Below are 22,102 nucleotides of genomic sequence, written 5' to 3'. Positions count from 1 at the left end.
AATAGTTCCTGAAATGTTCTTTTTGACAATGAATGCAATGCCACTTCTCTTCAATTTGCCATTCCTGGCATAACTGACCGTATGATTGCCTGATTCCAAATCACCATTACCAGTCATTTCAGCTCATTAATGCCTAGGGTATCATTGTTTATGAGTTCCATTTCATTTTTTACGATTTTCTGTTTTCCTAGATTCCTACCTCGTACATCCCTAGTTCTGATTATTAATGGATATTTGCAGCTTTTTCTTCTCATTGTGAGTCATGCCACTTCAGCAAATCAAGGTCCCGAAAGCTTTACTCCATCCACGTCATTAAGGTCAACTCCACTTTGAGGAGGCAGCTCTTCCCCGTTTTTAGTGTCTTCTAACCTGTGGGGCTCAATTTCCCGAATTACACCCGACAAAAGTTTCACTGCTATTCATAAGGTTTTCGCTGGTCAATTTTTTTGAAAAGTAGACCGCCAGGTCCTTCTTCTAGTCTATCTTAGTCTGGAAGCTCTGCTGAAACCTATCTACCATGAGCGACCCTGCTGGTATTTTAAATAACAGTGGCATAGCTTCCAGCATCTCAGCAACGCACAAGTCACCACAGTATGACAAACTGACAAACTGAATGAGCTGAGTTTAGCAAATATGAAAGATGCATAAAGAACATATGTTCTTCTTTTTAAAAATTTTTATTGTGCATTAGGTGGAAGTTTACAGAGCAATTTAATTTTCCATCCAATAGTTTGTACATAAATTGTTCCATGACATTGGTTGAAGTCCCACAATGTGTCAGCACTTTCCCCATATCTGCACTATGTTGCCTATTTCCTTTCGTCCTGCCTCTCTACCCTTTCCTGCCTTCTCATCTTTGTTTTTGTTCATACGTTGACCTTTGATCTCATATAATTGACTGTTCTAAGGAGTATGTTCGTCTCGAGTCTGATTATTTTGCGGGGCTGTCTATAGTTTGGCCGAAAGGTGGACATCAAGAATTCTCCCATTTGAGTTCAGAAGGGTGTCTTAGGGCCATAGCCTCGGGATTTCCTCAAGTCTCTGTCAGGAGAGCAAATCTGGTCTTTTTTGTGAATTTGATTGTTTCTTCTACAATTTTTCTCCCACTCTGGGACCATATGTTGTGATTCCAGTCAGAGCAGTTTGTAGTGGTAGTCGGACAGCAGCTAGTTCTTCTGGTCTCAGGGTCTTGTAGGCTGTGGTTCATGTTGTCCATTAGTCCTTTCAACTTACTGCTCCCTTGAGTCTTTGGTGTTTTCACTCTCCCTTGCCCCAGATGGTTAAGAGGCCAATAGTTGTATCTTAGATGGTCATTCACAAGCTTTTAAGACCTCAGATGTTACTCACCAAAGTAGGATGCAGAACTTTATGAACTGTTTTGTACCAACCGACGGTGATGTCCCCTGAGTCTATGGTCCTTCAACTTCGAGCCAAGGAACTTCATCCTGCAAGGTGTTTGCTTATGTCTAAGAAGTTGTCCTGACTGCAGCCCAAGCATGCTCTATTGTGTATGTTGACATGAAAGAAGCACCTACAGCTATGTATGTAGAAATATCCGTAACCGAACCTGTATCTATAGGTGGATGTGTTCCCTTAAACCCTCCCACACCTCTTGGCAAACTTATTTACCTGTGTATCAATTCGAAAATTATTGTTTGTTAATGCTATCGTTGCAGGATTTTCTAGGCTATACTAATTGCCATTGTTGGTCTTTGTTCTTGCACTCCTCTCAGTGTCCTCACTTGTTGGGTCATGTTTTGCTAACATCCCCCATATTGTGTGTTGCCCTTCCCTTCACCAATATTAACATGTGTCGTCTATCTATTTGGTAATTTCTCCTCCATTCCCAGCAACCATCAAAGAATTTTTTTCTTTTTCTGTGTGTAAACCTTTTCTTCTTTCTTTGTAATAGTGGTCTCATACAGTATTTGTCCTTTTGTGATTGATTTCACTCAGTATAATGTCCTCCAAATTCATCCATGTTGAGAGATGTTTCATAGATTCATCATTATTCTTTACTGCTGTGTAATACTCCATTCTGTGTACGTACCAAAGTTCGTTTATCCACTCATCTCTTCATGGGAACTGAGGTTATTTCCATCTTTTTGCTATTGTGAATAATGCTGCAATGAACATGAATGCACAAATGTCTATTTGTGTCATGCCTCTTATTTCTTTAGGGAATATACCTAGACGTGGGATTGCTGGATCATACGGTATTTTTATTTCTACCTTTTCTAAGGATGCACCATACCATTTTGCATAGTGGTTATACAGTTTTAAATTCCCACCAGCAGTATATAAGAGTTCCAATCGCCCCACAACCTCTCCAACATTTGTTATTTCCTATCTTTTTGATTAGCACCAATAATGTTGGGGTAAGATCGTATCTCATTGTACTTTTGATTTACATCTCTCTCTTTTTTTAATGGCTAAACTATTTAGTTTTAATGGCTAATGATCTCAAGCATATCTTCATGTATTTATTAACCCCTGAATGTCTACTTCTTCATATCCTCTGCCCATTTTTTAATTGGATTTTTGTTTTTTTGTTATTGAGATGTTGAACTTTTCTATAATTTTCCATAAATTTTAGAGATTAGACCTTATCAGATATGTCGCGGCCAAAATCTTTTTCCCAGTCTGTACATTCTCTTTTTACTCTTTTGAAGAAGTCTTTTGATGAGCGTACATGTTTAATTTTTAGGAGGTCCCATTTATATAGTTCATCTTCTGCTGTTTGTACATTTTTACATACATTTGGTATTCTATTTATGCCATATATTGGGGACCCTAGTGTGGTCCCTATTTTTTCTATGGTCTTTATATTTATAGTTTTAGGTTTTATTTTTAGGTCTTTACTTTGAGCTAGTGTTTGTGTAGGGTGTGAGGTATGGGCCCTGTTACTTTTTTTTTTTTTTTTTACAAATGGACGTCCAGTTTTGCTAGCGTCATTGTTAATGAGACTGCCTTTTCTCCATTTAATGGACTTTGGCCCTTTGTCAAAGATCAGCTGTCCATAGGTGGATCGATTTATGTCTAGGTTCTCAATTCTGTTCCATTGGGCTAAATGCCTGTTGTTGTACCAGCACCAGGCTATTTTGACTATCAAAGCTGTATAGCAGATTCTGAGATTAGTTAGTGTGAGGCCTCCTACTTTGCTCTTCTTCTTCAGAAATGATTTACTTATCTGGGGTCTCTTTCCTTTCCATATAAAGTTGATGATTAGTTTCTCCATCTCGCTGTTGGAATTTGGATCGGGGTTGCATTATATCTATAGATCACTGTCACTGATTGGATTGTGTTCCTCCCAAAATATCTGTTGACTTGATTAGGTCATGCTTCCCAGTATTTGTATGATTGTCTACCATTTTGTCATCCTATGTCCTATGTGTTGTAAATCCTAATCTCTGTCTGTGGTTAATGAAGAAAGATTGATTATGTTAACAAGGACTAGGGTGAGATGTAACACTCTTGCTCAGGTCACATTCCTGATCCAATATTAAGGAAGTTTCCCTGGGGTGTGGCCTGTGCCACCTTTTATCTTATAAGAGATAAAAGGAAAGGGAAGCGAGCAGAGAGTAGCAGACTTCATACCACCAAGAAAGCAATGCTGGAGCAGAGCATGCATTTTGGACATGAGGTCCCTGCACTGATAAGCTCCTTTCTCCTGAGGAAGATTGATGACAAGGACCTTCCTCCAGAGCTGACAGAAAGAGAGAAAGCCTTTCCCTGAAGTTACACCATGAATTTGGGTTTGTAGCCTACTAGATTGTGAGAGAATACATTTCTCTTTGTTAAAACCATTCATTTATGGAATTTCTGTTAGAGCAGTACTAAATAACTAAGAAAACAATCGCTTTGGATAGCATTGACATTTTCACAATATTAAGCCTTCCTATGCATGAGCATGGTATGTTCTTCCATTTATGTAGGTCTCTTTTTTGTTTCTTACAGTAATGTTCTCTAGTTTCCTTTCTATAGGTTTTTTACCTTCTTAGATTTATTCCTAAGTATTTTATCATTTGGGGGGCTACTGTAAATGGTATCTTTTTTCCTGATTTCCTTTTCAAAGTTCTCTTTTGGTGTAGAGGAAGCCAACTTATTTATGTATGGTGATTGTGTATCCTGCTACTTTGTCAAATCCTTCTATTAGCTCCAATAGCTTTCCTGTGGAATCTTCACTATTTTCTATGTACAGGATCATATCAACTGCAAATACGGAGAGTTTTACTTTTCCTTACCAATTTGAATGCCCTTTATATCCTTTCCTTGCCTAGCTAGGACTTCTAGTACAATATATAACAAGAGTGATGATCCTTGCCTGGTTCCCATTCTCAAGTGGAATGCTTTCAGTCTCTCTTCATTGAAAATAATGTTAATTTTCTATGAATAACCCTTATTGTGTTAAAGAATTTCCCTTCTATTCCTATTTTGCTGAGAGTTTTCATCAGGAATGGGCATTTGGACTTTATCATATGCCTTTTCTTCATCCATTGAGATGATCATATGATTCTTTTGTTTCATTTATGTGGTGGGTTACATTGATACATTTTTAAATGGTGAACCATCGCTGCATATGTAGTATGAATCCCATTTGGTCACGATGTATTATTTTCTTTGTATGCTGTTGAACTCCATTGGCTAGAGTTTTGTTGAGAAGTTTTGTGCCTATATTCCTGAGGTATATTAGTCTGTAATTTTCTTTTTTTTGTGGTGTGTTTGCCTGACTTTGGTATCAGGGTTATGCTGACTTTATAGGATGAAATCAGGGGTATTACTTCCTTTTCTATGCAGTGAAGGAGTTTCAGTAGTATTGGTGTGAGCTCTTCTCTGAATGTTTGGTATAATCCGTCAGAGAAGATGTCCAAACCAGGGCTCTTTTTGTTGCTGTTGGGAGCTTTTTTAAATTACTTCTTCAATCTCTTCTTTTCTTATGGGTCTGTTCAGTTTTTCTAACTCAGTTTGTGTTAGTTTGGATAGGCTGTGTGTTTCCAGAAATTTGTCCATTTCCCCTTGGTTTTCAAATTTGTTGAGCACAATTTTTTATAGTATTGTTATAATCTTTTTCATTTCAGTTGGTTCTGTTGTGATGTCACCCCTCTCATTTCTTGTTTGGGTTATTTGCTTCCTCTCATGCTTTTCTTTTGTCAGTTCGGCCAATGGTTTGCTAATTTTGTTGACCTTCTGAAAGAACCAACTTCTGATTCTGTTGATTCTTTCTATTGTTTTTCTGTTCTTTATTTATTTCTGCTCTAATATTTATTATTTCCTTTCTTCTGTTGACTGTAGACTTCTTTTCCTGCTCACTTTCTCTTTGTTCCAGTCACAGGGTTAATGTTTTTATTTTGGCCCTTTCTTCTTTTCTGATGTGTGTGTTTATTGCTATAAACTGACTTCTGAGCACTGCTTTTACTGGGTACCAAAGGTTTTGTTATGATGTGTTTTCATTCCCATTTGACTCTAGGAATTTTTTTTTATTATTATGTCTTTGATTTCTTCTATTACCCAGTGGTTTTTAAGCAAGGTGTTATTGAGTATCCATGTATTTGATTTTTTTCCTTACTTTCCATGTTATTGAATTTTACTTTTACGGCATTTTGAAGAAAACGCTTTGTATTATTTCGATGTTTTGGATTTTGTTAAGACTTGCTTTGTGGCTTAAAATGTGGTCTATTCTGGAGAATGCTCTATGTGCACTGCAAAAGAATTTATACCTTGCTGCTGTTGGGTGCAGTGTTCTGTATATGGTTCTATGAGGTCCAGCCGGTTGACTGTGGCATTTAGATCTTCTGTATTTTCATTCAGTTTCTTTCTAGATGTTCTGTCCTTCACCGAAAGTGGTGTGTTCAAATCTCCTACTATTATCGAAGAACTGTCTGTTTCTCTTTTCAATGCTGCTAGAGTTCGTTTTATGTATTTTGGAGCCCTGTAATTGGGGCACATAAATATTTATTATGGTTAGATTCTCCTGGTAGATTGACCCTTTAATCATTACATAATGTCTTTCTTTATCTTTTACGGTGGATTTTGCCTTAAAGTCTATTTTATCAAGATTAATATTGTTACTCCTGCTCTCTTTAGGTTATTGTTTGTTTGATATGTATTTTTCCATCCTTTGAGATTTAGTTTATGTCTTTATGTCTGAGGTGTGTCTCCTGTAGACAGCATGTTGATGAGTTATGCTTTTTGATACATTCTGCCACTCTCTGTCTCATTTTTGGTTCATTTTACATTCAGGGTAATTATTGATTGGTACGAGTTTACTACTGTCATTTTGTTGTCCTTATTCTGTGGTGTCCCTCCAGTTTGTCATACTGTGGGGGCTTCCTTGTTGCTGTGATGCTGGATGCTATGCCACCGGTATTCAAATGCCAGCAGGACCACCCATGGCAGACAAGTTTCAGCTGAGCTTCCAGGCTAAGACAGACTAGGAAGAAGGACCCAGCAGTCTACTTCTGAAAAGACTTAGCCAGTGAAAAGCTTATGAATAGCAGCAGAACGTTGTCTGATATAGTGCTGGAAGATGAGACACCTAGGTTGGAAGGCACTCAAAAGACGACTGGGAAAGAGCTGTCTCCTCAAAGTTGAGTCAACCTTAATGACGTGGACAGAGTAAAGCTTTCAGGACCTTCATTTGCTGATGTGACACAACTCAAAATGAGAAGAAGGAGCTGCGAACATACGTTAATAATTGGAACATGGAATGTAAGAAGCAAGAATCTAGGAAAATTGGAAATCATCAAAAATGAAACGGAACACATAAACATTCATATCCTAGGTATTAGTAAGCTGAAATGGACTGGTATTGGCCATTTTGAATCAGACAATCATATAATCTACTATGCCTGGAATGACAACTTGAAGAGGAATGTTGCATTCACCATCAAAAAGAACATTTCAAGGTCTATCGTGAAGTACAATGCTGTCAGTAACAGAATAATATCCATACAAATACAAGGAAGACCAGTGAATACGACTATTACTAAAATTTATGTGCCAACCACTAAGGCCAAAAATGAAGAAATTGAAGATTTTTAGCAGCTTCTGCAGTCTGAAATTGATCAAACATGCATCAGGATGCATTGATAATTACTGGTGATTGGAATACTGAAGTTGTAAGCAAAGAAGACAGATCAGTAGTTGGAAAATATGGCCTTGGTGACAGAAACAATGCCAGAGACAGAATGATAGAATTTTGCAAGACCAACGACTTCTTCATTGCAAATACATTTTTTCACCAACTATAGTTTCTGCATAAACAGCAACTATAGATATGGACCTCACCAGGTAGAATACACAGGAATCAAATCGACTACATCTACGGAAAGAGATGATGGAAAAGTTCAACATCTTCAGTCAGAACAAGCTAGGGGTCGACTGTGGAACAGACCATCAATTGCTCCTTTGCAAGTTCAAGTTAAACCTAAAGAAAATCAGAGCAAGTCCACAAGAGCCAAAATACGACCTTGAATATACTCCACCTGAATTTAGAGACCATCTCAAGAACAGATTTGACATGTTGAACAGTAAGGACCAAAGACCAGACAAATTGGGGAATAACATCAAGGGCATCATACATGAAGAAAGCAAGAAGTCGCTGAAAAGACAGGAAAGAAATAAAAGACCAAGATGGATATCTGAGGAGATTCTGAAACTTGCTCTTGAACAACCAGAATGCTCCTTAGAAGCAAGGACGGCGAGACTGCGTCTTACATACTTTGGACATGTTGTCATGACGGATCAGTCCCTGGAGAAGGACATCGTGCTCAGTAAAGTACAGGGTCCATAGAAAAGAGAAAGACTCTCAATGAAATGGATTGATACAGTGGCTGCAACAATGGGCTTAAGCATAACAACAATTCTAATGATGGCACAGGACTGGCCAGTGTTTCATTTTGTGGTACCTAGGGTTGCCATGAGTCAGAACCAATTCGATGGCACCTAACACAACAACAACATTCTGTGGTACTGTTGGTTTCTTTATTTCAATTAATTTTCTGTGCTGAGTTCTTTTTGTTTGTGGATTTTCTTTTCAGTTCTTTTGTTGTTGATTTTGTTTTTACTGAGTCTTCAAGTCTTTCTTTTTTTATTTTGATGAGTAGGTTTGTAAACTTTCTTTGTGGTTACCTTGAAATTTACCTTTATATTTCTGTATTTAAACCATTCTTTTATTTCTTGATATCGCCTTGACTTCCTCTCCATATGAAAGTTCTATAACTATACCAATAATTCCCCCTTTTTTGTTTTCACGTTGTTCGTTTACAGATTCACGTCTCTGGTTCTCTGTTTTCAGGTTTTTAACTTTTATTTTATTTCTGAGAATTCTTTATCTGGGTTGGTATCTGGCTGATATTGACCTGTTTTGCCACCTCAGGTTGTTGTGTGATGTTGTTGGTTCTCCATCTGAAGGAATCCCTTTAATATTTCTTGAAAGTTTGGTCTGGTTTTTACAAATTTCCTTAATTTCTGTTTATCTGGAATGGTCCTAATTTCGCCCTCATATTTGAGCGATAATTTTGCTCAATACATAATTCTTGGCAATTTTTTTTCTTTCAAGGTTTTATATATATCATCTTATTGCTTTCATGCCTGCATGGTTTCTTCCAAGTAATCAGAGTTTAGTCTTATTGATTCTCCTCTGTAGGTGACTTTTAGTTTTTCCTGAGCTGATCTCAGGATTTTTTGTCTTTGTTTTTGACAAGTTTGATTATGATATATGTCTTGGTGACTTTCTTTTGGGGTCTATTATGTATGGAGTTCACTGAGGTTCATCGATGGATACCACCTCATCTTTCATGATACTAGGGAAATTTATTGCCAATAAATCTTCGACAACTCTGTCTTTTCCATTGCATCTCCCTGTTCTGGAACTTTGATCACGCACAATTGTTCCTCTTGATAGTGCCCCACATAATTCTTAGGCTCTCTTCATTTTTCTTCAATCTTTTTTCTGATTTTTCCTCAAACAAACTGGTGTTATGGGATTTGTCTCCAAATTTGCTGATTCTGTCTTCCATTGTTTAATTCTGCTCATATATCCTCTATTATCTATCTATGAAATTTTATCGTTAACTTTTTGGATTTCTAGTTGTTGCTTTTATGTTTTCTGTCTATTTATTTTGTGTTTTGTTCTTGTATTGTTTTCCTGAATTCTTATACTGCTTTGTCTGTTTATCTTGATGTTGTCTATGTTTTCCTTGGTTTTATCTGTGCCTTCCTGATCTCTTTATCTCTTGAAGAGCCCTGTATGTTTGTCTTTGAACTCCTTTCAGGTAGTTCCATTACCATTTCTTCCTCCAGAAGGTTTTCTAGTTCCTTATTTTCTAGTCACTTGCTGGAGCCATCTTGTCCTGCTGCTTTATGTGACTTGGTATTGTCTGTTGTCATCAAGGAATCAAGAAGTTATATTATTTACATGTTGTATGTTTGTTTCCTGCATTCTGAATTTTTGTTTTGTTTTGATATGACCGAGCAGGCTGGGTGTGTGTGCTACTCTGGTCACTAATCTGGCCGCATTGAAGCTCTCACCTCTTATCTCCAGGTGGGTGGAGCAGCAACTGGATGTGTGAGTGCGAGTCTCTGCTGGTCTTGCAGGGCTGCTGAGGATGCAGCTGGTGTTTCTGATGAGGTGATGTATATGTCCAGCCAGTCACATAGCTGTGGGAGCAGGGACTGTTTTGTCTGAACTCTGCTGATTGCCAGGTGGTCATGGTGAGGGTGTCTGGGTTGTTCATCGCTGGGTGGGTTGTACAGAAATTCTTACTGACAGTCCCGGGCTGGCAGGGCTGCATGTGGGTGGTTCAGAGTGGGCACAAGCCTCCAGGTGTGGGGGGGGGAGTGGAGGGGGAGAGTCAAGGGGGATGTCACCTGTCCATAGGTGTTCAGTTGTAGGGTGTGTCCCTCTATGCTAGAGTACATCATGGGGGGGTTGTGCAGCTGGCCCTCGGGACTCTGGTGCATGTGGCCATAGGGAACAGAAGGCACTGCCACTCCTCAGGTCCCTGGCGTGAGTAGCTGGTGGCAATAGGAGGCACCTCCAGTCCTTGGGCCCTGATGTGGATGGCTGGAGGGAGTGGGAGGCACCACTAGCCCTCAGGCCCCAACTTGGGCAGCTGGAGGGAGTGGGGGACATTGTCAGTCCTCAGGCTCCCTGGAATGGGTGCTTGGATGGAGTTGGGACGCACCTCTGATGCTCAGGCCCCCAACAAGGGTGATCAAAGGGAGTAGCAGACACCACTCGTCTTCAGGCCCTTGATGCAGGTGGCTGGAGAGAGTGGGAGACACTGCCAGCCCTCAGGGCACTGGCACACATGGCCAGAGGGAGTAGGAGGCATCAGCAGCCCTCAGACCCCTGGCACAAGTGGCCAGAGGGAGTGGGAGGCACCACTGGCCCTCAAGTCCCTGGCACAGGTGGATGGAGGGAACTGGAGGTGGTGCAAATCTGTGGGCCCCTGACCTGACTGGTTGAGCAAAGGGGTGGATGCCTGCAGTCCACGGGCTCCAGGCTTAGGGGTCAGGGCAGTTGTAGAAACCCCTGGGCTGCGATTGTGTGAGAGGAAGAAGGGTTTACAAGGAGGGTGGGGAGCCCCACAGGCCAAGGGGTCCGGAATGGGGGACTGATGCGGGTACGGTGGGTAAGGTGCATGCACTTAACTTTTGAAAGGCAAGAACCACTCCTGCCAGGCTCTGGACATGAGTGCAGAGTTACTCCTGCTTGGCTGTACCATGGATAGAGGTTTCAGGTAAGAACATGGCTTATTGTTTCTCAATATTACTGCACTATGCAGGTTTGGCTAGGAGGGTGCTGGCAATCCACAATTCTCCGTATTTGCTGTTTTTATACTATCTGTTCTCCACCTGGCACTTCGTCTGATTCTTTAGCCTTGTCTTTGATGCTCAGTGTTCCAAAGTCGTCATCTATATCTGATACACTTGTTTTCTCGGGTCTTGGTTGGAGAAGGAAAGTTATAAAGCATCTGACTACTCTGCCATCTTGAACTGCCTCAGAACCTATGTTCTTGATGGCTTTACTGAGCAGCTGATCATATTGAACCTGGAACCCTTCCCATCTCTCCACTACCATTATGGGAGAAAATATGCTTCTTTACTGTGTGTCACTTTGATTTTGGTTTCTTTTTCTTGCAGTCTGGTCTAAGAATTCCAGTCAAGGTGCACAGTTCAGGCTTCAGCTATACACACACGTACATGTTGCCCTTGAGTCAATTCCAACTCATAGCAACTCTATATGACAGAGGAGAACTTCCCCTTAGGGTTTCCAAGGAGTGGCTGGTGGATTCAAGCTGCTGACATTTTGGTTAGCAGCTGAGCTCTTAACCACTGAGCCAGGAGGGCTCCAGTTGCAGATAATGGAAATAATCCTAGCCAGTTACACAGTGTGATGGTTAAGGTTGTGTATCAATTTGGCTGGGCCAGGATTCTCAGTGGTTTGGGAGTTACGATGTAGTTTGGCAGTCATCTAATGATGCAGTCACCTCCATGGTGATATCTGATATAATGTGATCACCTCCACAATGGGATTATGTGGTGAGTAGCCACTCAGTTGAAAGGGAGTTTCCCGTGGACTTTCTCACAAAGCTTGCTGGCTTTTGCTATGCTCTGGATCCTGCATTAGGGTCTTTGGCATCCGACCTTCAGTTGGGACTTGGGCTGGCAGCCTGCCATCTTACGTACTGATCTTGGATTTATCAGCCTTCACAGCCATGAGCCAGCAGCTCACCATATGCCCTGTGGATCTTGGGTTCATCAGCCCTGCAGCTGCATGAGTCAGGAGAAGCCTGACCTTTGACGTCTGACCCACGGACTTGAGACGTGCCATCCCCTACAACTGAGTGAGCCATTTCCTTCCAATAAACCTCTTTTTCTCTCTCTAAATACATATACATATATATGTATACATATATAAATATGTACATGTACATGTATACACACAGGTATATACACGCTTTACTGGTTTTGCTTCTCTAGAGAACCCAGCCTAAGACACAAAGAAAGTGGTTTTATCTATCTACTTAGTGCTGACAACCTCACTGGACAAGCTTGAAGACAGAGTGCTTCGGCCAATCATAATCCAAGAACAACACCAAGAATGCAAAGAAAAGTGTTACCTTTGCCATGATGAGGAAGCTGAGGAAGCTGGAGACCACTATTCTAACTGCTGGATCCTGGGTCAAACCACCTTAGCAACAATGGAGGAATTAGAAAGCCACCACTACAACTGTTGGCTCTAGTAATACACCACCTTAGTTTGGAGCACTAGGATGCTATGCCTGCTATGATCTGTACCAGCAAAATGGATGCCTCTCTACATTTAAGTAAAACCCAAATTAGCTACCAGGAAGTCTGGAAAACATAACTTTTAGTTTTCCAGGCTAGGCCATACAGGAAGGCATACTAAGAGAAGGGTGGGATTGATGCTGAGTAACCTGATCTATAATATTTGCCACACAAGACTTCATTCAGATCCTTTAAGCTTTCTGCTGCTTTTCCTAAACCCCTTGAACACACTCATCAGTGTCCTCAGGCAAAATTTATCCCTCCAAATGTAGTTTAAGAATGGAATATAATTACATTTCAATTAAATGAGAATGGAAGTCATGAAGAATTCCTTTATGGTCAATCATAAAAATCAAAGGGATGGAAGTGCTATTCATGTTAATGAAGAAGATGGAAATAAAATATGAGATACAGAAAAAAACAAGTAATGGAATATAATATGCAAAAAAAATTACTAAATCAATTTTCAAATGGAGCACAACTGAATGCACCGTCTGTTTTAAATAAAAGTTTCAAAGCAGTTTTAAAAAAAGATGATTAAAAAATAAAAATAATTTAAAAAATAATAGAGATAAAAAATATTCTCTGAATCCAGGAAACACATTCAGATCCAAACATACATGATTATAGAGCTAATAATTAAGCCAAAACCGCATGAAACAAAGCAGAGAGTAAAAACGGAACTTACTGATGTAGGACAAGTCATGTGTACATCAATTAATGAAAAGCTGAAAAGGCAAAAAAAAAATTAAAAGATAATATATATGTGGACTTCATCAGAGGCTCAAGAGAAAAACTAGAGACAGGGTGAAGAACTGGAGAAGTCCTTCCTCATCGTGCAAGCTTAGGGAGGGGAGAAGTAGCTTCTGCAGAAAAGGCATAAAGTTTTACCCCAATCCTATCCCTTGATCTCATAGCTGGGGAAAGGGCATCAAACCCTGCTACCCTCAAGACACAGGTTAAGAACCACTAATAATGGGAGTAGATGGGAGAGGAAACTTTCCTGGGACCAGGGCATGAGATAACTCCTACACTTAAGAAAGGACAGGATAACTGAAAAGATACCACCTCTGAGAACCAGGGACACTGTACCAGCCTAAGACTGAGGCTGAACAAAGGCAACAAACAATACCCCTTCCCCCTCCAACCAGGTTAGCAAGCAACAGAATTACAAGTAAAAGTGCTCTACTGCTATGGAATGGACAGGGGCATGGAAAGAAACCTCTGAGGTGCAAGTGCAATGGAAAGACCTAAATCAAAGGGTAGAGAAGACACTGAGCAAAACCCTCTGGCAGGCCATTCTGTATTCTAAGCACAAAGTAACACTACAGCAATATGAACCTGATGGTACACTAAGAATAACCACTGCAACATCAAAACCCACACTCAGCTCAATTCCCTACTAAACTGATTCAACTCCTCATGCTAATGGCCTACCAAAGGGAGAGGCATCTCCACTCCAGTTAACCTTGGTATTTAAAACACAAGATACCCAGCTTTGGCAAAAAGTTATATGGTGCGCACGCATGCACACACACACACACACACACACACACACACACACAACTGTCAAGGGACAAAGCAATCAAGAGAACCAGGCAGCATAATGACACAAATGCTATAACTATTAGACAATACATTTAAAATAACTATGGTAATATATTAAGGCTTTAATAGACAATGTAGACAACATGCACAAGCAAATCAGTAATTTCATCAGAAGCACAAAAATTCTAAGAAAGAATCACATGGGAATGCTGACAATGAAAAATAACAGAAATGGCTCACTGGTAGTCTTGACACATTCAAAAAAAGAAATGGTAAACTTAAAAACAGGTCAATAGAAATTACTTAAATGGGAACACAAAGAAAAAAGTTTGAAGAAAAACAAACAGGAGAGAACATCCAAGAGCTACGAGCCATTATCAAGCAGAATACCATATCTATAACTGGAATCCTAAAATGGCAAGGAAGAGTTGAAAGGCATCAAGCCTCACATCCAAAAGCTCATTAGAAACAATACAATCCAGAAGTAAACGGTGTGACATCTTTAAAGGACTCAAAGAAAAAAAAAATCAACCCAGAATTCTAGGACCAATAAAAACATCCTTGAAAAAATGAGGGAGAGATGTGGAGTAAACATGGCACTATAATCAGAAGCACCACCCCATTCCTTCACAGCAAAGGCCCAAAAAACTAAGTAAAACACAGACGTTAGTCTGGAATCCTAAGCATCAAATGAAGAGCTAAAGAATTCAACCAAGCACCGAATTGAATAAGAAACTGACAGAGAACAGACAGCGAGGAAAGACATGTAAGGAGGCCCCCTATCAGCCCACGCAGCATGGACTGACCACCTTGTACGCCTGTCGGAGATCCCCAGGCAGGGAGTACGGGAAAGCAGCTTCATAGAGCTTCCAGCAGGAGACTGAGCACGTGGTAACCACGGATATACACTTTCCCACCCCCCACCCTTCTTCCCCCTGCTCACCATCCGCTGCTTCCCAGCAGGGCAAGCGACCACAGCCTGGGAGGTGCCAGCTCCATGCTGCTTTGGAGTCGCCCCACCCACATCGGCCAGCTCTTTCACGGCCATTTTGTTTTTGATTTCAATTAGTTTCTTGCCTGCTTCTTACCTCCTCCCCCTCCTTTCGCTTGAACACCTGGCTCCGTGTGCCATCTTTGTTTCTTTTTCACAGGCTGTAAAGCACGACTGGGCTGGCGAACTGCTTCCCTGCGTGACCATCCTTGTGTGATCCCCAGTGCCATTTGTTGTTTTGTTTTGTTTTCATTCGTCTGTTTCTTTTCTTTTTGTGGCATGGGAGCTCCATTCTACCTGGGCTGTACTGCACGCATTGGGAGCCACTTCCCTGGTCTAAGCAGCTGCACCAGTGGCATCCTTGGGGCTTTTCTATTATTTTTATTTTGTATTATTATTTTTTTCTTTTTTCCTTTTATCTTTCTTCATTTCTGAGTTTCTCATCTCTCTGTAATTACCTTCTTTTCCTGTCCCCTGAATATTTGGCACTGTGTACCATCTCTGCCCCTTCTAGCCAGGCTGTACTGCACAGCTTGGGAGCCACTGCCCCAGTCTTCACAGCCCTACTGGTGAGATTCCTGGGGGTTCGTTCTTTTCTTTCTTCTCTTTCTCTTTCTTTCTCTCTGTGTCTCTGTTTCTGTCTCTCTCTCTCTGTCTCTCTTCTTTCTTTCTGTCCTTCCTTCTTTCTCTCTTTTTTACTTTCTTTCGGTTTCTGTTTGTCTCTTCTTTCTCTCTCTCTCCCTCTCTCTTTTTTCCTTTTTGTTTTTCTTCATTTCTCACTTTCTCATCTCTCTCTACTTACCTTCTTTTCCTGTCTCCTGAATACCTGTCAATGTCTGCCATCTCTGCCCCTTCTAATTGGATTGCACCACATGCCTTGGGAGCCACTTTACCAGTCCGTGAAACCTCGCAGATGGGATCCTTGAGGGCCTTCTTTTTTCTTTTCGCTTTTTTGTTTTTCTTACTTCTCAGTTTCTCATCTCTCTCTGCTTTCCTTCTTTTCCTTGTCTCCTGAATACACAGTGTTATGTGCCATCTCTCCCCCTTCTAGCAGGGCTATGCCCAGAGGCCTGGGAGCCACTTCCTCAGTCACTGGTGCAAACACTGGGGGAATTTTTTTTAATTTTTCTTTTCTTTTTTCCTTCTAGTTCTTCTTCATTTCTCAGCTTCTCATCTCCCCACTCCAATGGCAAGCTCCCTCAGGACTTTTTGTTTGGTTGTTTGTATTGCTAGCTCCTGTTTCTCTCTCCTCTCTTCTCATCGCTCCCATACCCATATTAGCTCCACACATCACAACCTCCCGCCTACCTCCTGCCTACCTGAACTATGTGCTGAATGTCACACCCCCAAGCAGCACAGGCATAGCCCATTGGAACCTGCCCCACACTGACCCCTGGCCTGCCCTGTCAGATCCAGTACATGCCACAAACAACCCATCTCAGCAACTCCCCTTCAGTTGGACCTGCCCTGATACACCACAGCTGAGTGGCTAGCCCTGCCCATTGAACAAAGAGATGAAAAGTACTATGCCCACAGACGAGCAAACAACAAAGAATGCACAGTCTGCCTGCTCAGACATAATCAAATAAACAAAAAAGCAGGATGAAACAAAGAAATCTATAATCGATAAATGAAGAAAATAACTACTGAATGTTCTAATGACAACAGATAATATCAAAACATTTTTTTAAAAAAAAAAAGACAGGACAGGATGGTTCCAGTAGGCATCTAAAATGTAACACCAGATGACTCTCCAGTTCCAGCAGGCACTGGAACTACCTGATAGGAAATTCAAATTTCTAATACTCAGAGCTCTCCAAGAGTTGAAGCAAAAACCAGAAAAAAATGAGGAAAAAAAAAGACAAATTCATGGAAAACACACATGGAAAAAATGGAAGACTTCAGGAAAATAATTATGAACAAAATCCCAAAATAAGTGCACAACTAGAAATCACATAAAAACAAGAATCCAAAAGACAAATTTTCAGAAATGGACAGTGTCATAGGAGGTCTGAGAAACAGGTTTCAAACAATGGAAGACAGGATCAGCAAACTTGAAGACAAACATGTGGATACAACTTTGAAGAAAAAAGAAGGAAGAAAAATGAAGAAACCCTGAGAATTATGTGGGATACAATTAAAAGCAAAAATTTGCAAGTGACCACAGTTTCAGAACAAGGGGAAAAAATAGAAAAGTGAGGATCATTGAAGAATTGCTAACAGAAAACTTCCCTAATATCACAATAGATGAAAATCTGACCATCCAAGAAGCTCAATGAATCCCATACAGGATAGAACCCAAAAGAAAATCAACAAGGAAAATCACGATCACACTCACTAAAACCAAAGACAAAGAAAGAATTCTGAAAGCAGCTTTGGAAAACAAAAAGTCACAAACAGAGAGGAGTCACCAAGACTAGCTCTGATTACTCAGCAGAAACCCTGCAGCAAAAAGGCAATGGGATGACGTATAAAACCTTGAAAGGAAAAAACTGCCAACCAAGAATAATATATCCAACAAAACTCTCATTCAAACATGCTGGTGAAATTAGGCCATTTCCAGATAAACAGAAATTAAGGGAATATGTAAAAACCAAACCAAACTTCCAAGAATTATTAAAGGGAGTCCTTCAGCAGTTTGAGAAGAAACAACATCAGACCACAGCCTGAATCTAGGATGCAAGATCGCACCAGCTAGATACCAACCTAGGAAATGAACTCACAAGGACTATTCAAAACCAAAAGATTCACAACAAGGAACCTGAGAGATTAATCTGCAAATGACAACAACATCAGAATAATAAAAGGGAAAATATACAGTATAGGTATAAAACCTTCTAATGGTGAGAAAAGCAAGGCAATACCAAGTAATAACAGACTGGTTCAAACCTAGGAAAAGGATAAGGGTAAATTTCAAGGTAGCCACAAAGAAAGTTAATAAACCTACTCATCAAAATAAAGAAAAACATGAAGTCTCAATAAAAACAAAATCTACAAAAACAAAAGAAATGAAAAAAAAAAATCCACACGCCACAGGAGAGTAAGAGGAACAAAGAATATGTCAGAACGACAAAAAAAAGCACTAGAAAATGACAGCAACAAATTCACACAGATCAATAATTACACTGAACATAAATGGCCTAAATACACCCATAAAGAGACAGAGAGTGACAGAATAGATTAAAAAAACAAGATGCATCAATATGCTGTCTACAAGAGATCAGCTTAGAAACAAGGACACAAATTTATTAAAAATCAAAGGATGGAAAAAATATATCAAGCAAACAGCTACCAAGAATGATCAGGAAAGGCAACACAAATCTCAGATAAAATAGGCATTAAAATAAAATCCACCATAAAAGACAAAGAAAGGGCACTATATAATGATTAAAGGGACAATCCATCATTAAGGCATAACCATAATAAATACCTACACACACAATGACAGGGCTCAAAAATACATAAACTCAACAGTGCTGAAAAGAGAAAATGACAGTTGCACAACAATAGTAGGAGACTTCAACACACCACTCTCGGTAAAGGACAAAACACCTAAAAAGAAATTCAACAAAGATACAGAAGATCTAAGGGACACAATCAGCCAATTTGACCTCACAGACATATATAGTACACTCCACCCTACAGCCGCAAAGTACACATTTTTTTCCAATGCACATGGAGTGTTCTCCACAACAGACCACATCTTAGGCCACGAAGCAACTCTCAACAAAATCCAAAACACTGAGATAATACAAAGTGTATTCTCTGACCACAATGTCATCAAAGCAGAAATTAACAACAGGAAGAGCAAGGAAAAAAAATCAATTACATGAAAACTGAGTAACACTCTGCTTAAAAACCACTGGGTAATTAAAGAAATCAGACATGGAATGAAAAAATTCCTAGAATCAAACACGAATGAAAACACATCATACCAAACCTTTGGAACACAGCAAAGGCAGTGCTCAGAGGTCAATTTACAGAAATAGATGTACACATTGAAAAAGAAAGGGACAAAATCAAAACATTAGCCACATAACTCGAACAAAAAGAGAACAGGAAAAGAAGCCCAAAGCCACCAGAAGAAAGGAAATAATGAAGATTAGAGCAGAAATAAATGAAATAGAGAATAGAAAAACAACAGAAAGAATCAACAAAACCAAAAGTTGGTTCTTTGAAAGGATCAACAAAATCGACAAACCACTGGCCAAACTGACAAAAGAAAAACAAGAGAGGACACAAATAACCCAAAAAAGAAATGAAATGGAGGATATTAGTTACCACAGACCCAACTGAAACAAAAAGGATCATAACAGAGTATCGTGAAAAACCATATTCCAAGAGATTTGAAAACCTAGAGGAAATGTACAAATTTCTAGAAACACACTGCCTGCCTACCCAAACTAACACAAAATGATGTTGAAAATCCAAACAGACCCATAACAAGAGAAGAGATTGAAAAGATAATAATAATAAAAACCTCCCAACAACAACAACAACAAAAAGCCCTGGCCCAGATGGCTTTACTGGAGAATTCTACCAAACATTCAGAGAACAGCTTACACCAGTAGTACTCAAACTGTTTTAGGATATAGAAAAGGAAGCGATAGTTCTGAATTCATCCAATGAAGCCAGCATAACCCTGATACCACAACCAGGCAAAGACGCCACAAAAAAAGAAAATTACAGACCAATATCTCTCATCAATATAAATGCAAAAATTCTCAACAAAATTCTAGCCAACAAAATTCAGCATCATATCAAAAAAATAATACATTGGCAGAGGGGGGCCAAGATGGCTGACTAGGTAGACGCTACCCCGGATCCCTCTTGCAACAAAGACTTGGAGAAACAAGTGAATCAATCACATATATGACAATCTAGGAACCCTGACCAACAAACACAGATTTAAAGAGTTGACCTGAGTGACAGAGACAGAGAACGAACAACTACGGGGAAGCAGAGACTGTTTTCGGAGCCTGGAGCCAGCGTCCCAGTCAGGTAACCTTGGTGCTGGGCTTAGGACTGGGTGCAGGGGAGCTGAACACAACATCCTGTGAAGGTGCAAACACGGGGCGCAGCCCTACCCCCTGAACTGACCTCGGGAGGGGGCCCATCCGGTCCGCAGGCGGCGCAGCGACGCGGCTGGCGGGAGGAGAAGTCCCCAGGAGGCAGCAACTGGTTTTGGAGCTGGGAGTGCAGCATCCCAGCCGGGGAACCTTGATGCTGGGCTTTGGACTGGCAGCAGAGGAACTGACCGTGGCTTCTGCGGGCCTCACACTCGGGGGCAATCTCTACCCAGCTAGCACACATAGGCAACACGCCCCTCGGGAATCGCAAATAAAACAGTCATTCCAAGCAAGATAAGTAACTTTGTCTATATTCCAGGGTGCTACTCTCTCCTGTTTTTCTGAACCCTCCCCTCCCCTTCCCAGGAGGCTTCATTAACATTGGAATTTCCTGAGCCAGAGGGAGAACTGCTCCGTGGTTTCTCTTTTCCCTTTTTTTTTTTGGTCTTTTCCTAACCCATTCTTCCAGCCTGAGAGAAGCAACCACAAAAAACCCAGGGACCAAAAATCCTTCCCTAATAGGACTAAAAACACAGAACCAGCTCCAACCAAGCATATGTGATCCACAGTCTCCAGCTTTCATCCCTACAGGGAACAAAGTGTCTATTATAATGCAAAGGCTTTTCTGATAGGGATCTGACTGCATTTTTTTTTTAGCGGATTTACTGGACAGACAAGTTTCCTAGGTCTGATATCTCTGCATATTCAACAGAGCCCTCACCGACCCGCAACAGGGAACTGAGGGCTGAAGCTCCCCCCAGACCACCTAGCCTCTTGCCTTAGGGGTCTAAGGAGGGTGACACCTACCAATCTGTAGAGGTACTTGCATTCGGGGCCTAAGGTACAGCTGCAGAGCCCTCCCACCAAGGTGCTATAGGAATAGAGACACACCTACGTCACTGACACTTAGGGGAAGCCTGTCAGCATCCTGGCCCCCTGGAGTGTGAACCCCAGCTGCTAATACAATCTGGTGCACACAACTATCACCACTACTTCTCGAGGGGATAGGTGTTAGGGTGCAGCACACACTTGATGACCCAAAATCAGATTCTACTCAAGAATAGTGAATAGACTCAGGCATATATATCTGGCAACAGCCCAAACCAGCTGGTAATAGGTCATAAGTAAGTCAAGGGCTACAAGAAACAAGACAGAACAATCTAGTAGCCCATCCATGTATATTGAAAGAAAACAAAACAAAACAAGACTCAGTGAGCAAATATAGAATAAATCACTACTATAAAACTGTTTAGTTTTTTTTTTATATCTTAGTGATGGTTCGGAGACAGTAGTCGATATCAAACCACATAAAGAAGCAGACCATGACAGCTTCTACAACCCCCCAAACAAAAGAATCAAACTCTTTCCCAAATGAAGATACAATCCTGGAATTATCAGATACAGAATATAAAAAACTAATTTACAGAATGCTTCAAGACATCAGGGATGACCTCAAAAATGAAATAAGGCAATCTGCAGAAAAAGCCAAGGAACACACTGATAAAACAGTTGAAGAACTCAAAAAGATTATTCAAGAACATAGTGGAAAGATTAATAAGTTGCAAGAATCCATAGAGAGACAGCATGCAGAAATCCAAAAGATTAACAATAAAATTACAGAATTAGACAACGCAAGAGGAAGTCAGAGGAGCAGACTCGAGCAATTAGAATGCAGAGTGGGAAATCTGGAGGACCAGGGAATTAACAGCAACATAGCTGAAAAAAAATCAGGTAAAAGAATTTTAAAAAAATGAAGAAACCCTAAGAATCATGTGGGACTCTATAAAGAAGGATAACTTGCGTGCGATTGGAGTCCCAGAACAGGGAGGGAGGACAGAAAACACAGAGAGAATAGTTGAAGATCTGCTGACAGAAAACTTCCCTGACATCATGAAAGACGAAAGGAAATCCATCCAAGATGCTCATCGAACCCCATTTAAGATTGATCCAAAAAGAAAAACACCAAGACATATTATCATCAAACTCGCCAAAACCAAAGATAAAGAGAAAATTTTAAAAGCAGCCAGGGATAAAAGAAAGGTCTCCTACAGGGGAGAATCAGTAAGAATAAGTTCAGACTACTCAGCAGAAACCATGCAGGCAAGAAGGCAATGGGATGACATATACAGAGCACTGAAGGAGAAAAACTGCCAGCCAAGGATCATATATCCAACAAAACTCTCTCTGAAATATGAAG

General features: G+C 40.5%; 1 protein-coding gene across 1 annotated transcript in view; it reads right to left on the bottom strand.

The window, feature by feature from the left end:
- Positions 1-20,149, bottom strand: part of PTPN20 (protein tyrosine phosphatase non-receptor type 20) — a 109,295-nt gene extending 89,146 nt beyond the window's left edge. The window contains exon 1 of the mRNA XM_064269092.1: positions 19,924-20,149. Within this exon, the coding sequence (XP_064125162.1) occupies positions 19,924-20,149 (226 nt within the window). The remainder of the gene's footprint in view (positions 1-19,923) is intronic.
- Between the last annotated feature and the right edge of the window lie 1,953 nt (positions 20,150-22,102).

Source organism: Loxodonta africana, chromosome 16, assembly GCF_030014295.1.
Source record: "Loxodonta africana isolate mLoxAfr1 chromosome 16, mLoxAfr1.hap2, whole genome shotgun sequence".
Taxonomy (NCBI): Eukaryota; Metazoa; Chordata; class Mammalia; order Proboscidea; family Elephantidae; genus Loxodonta; species Loxodonta africana.
This window is presented reverse-complemented; position numbering and strand designations above follow the sequence as displayed.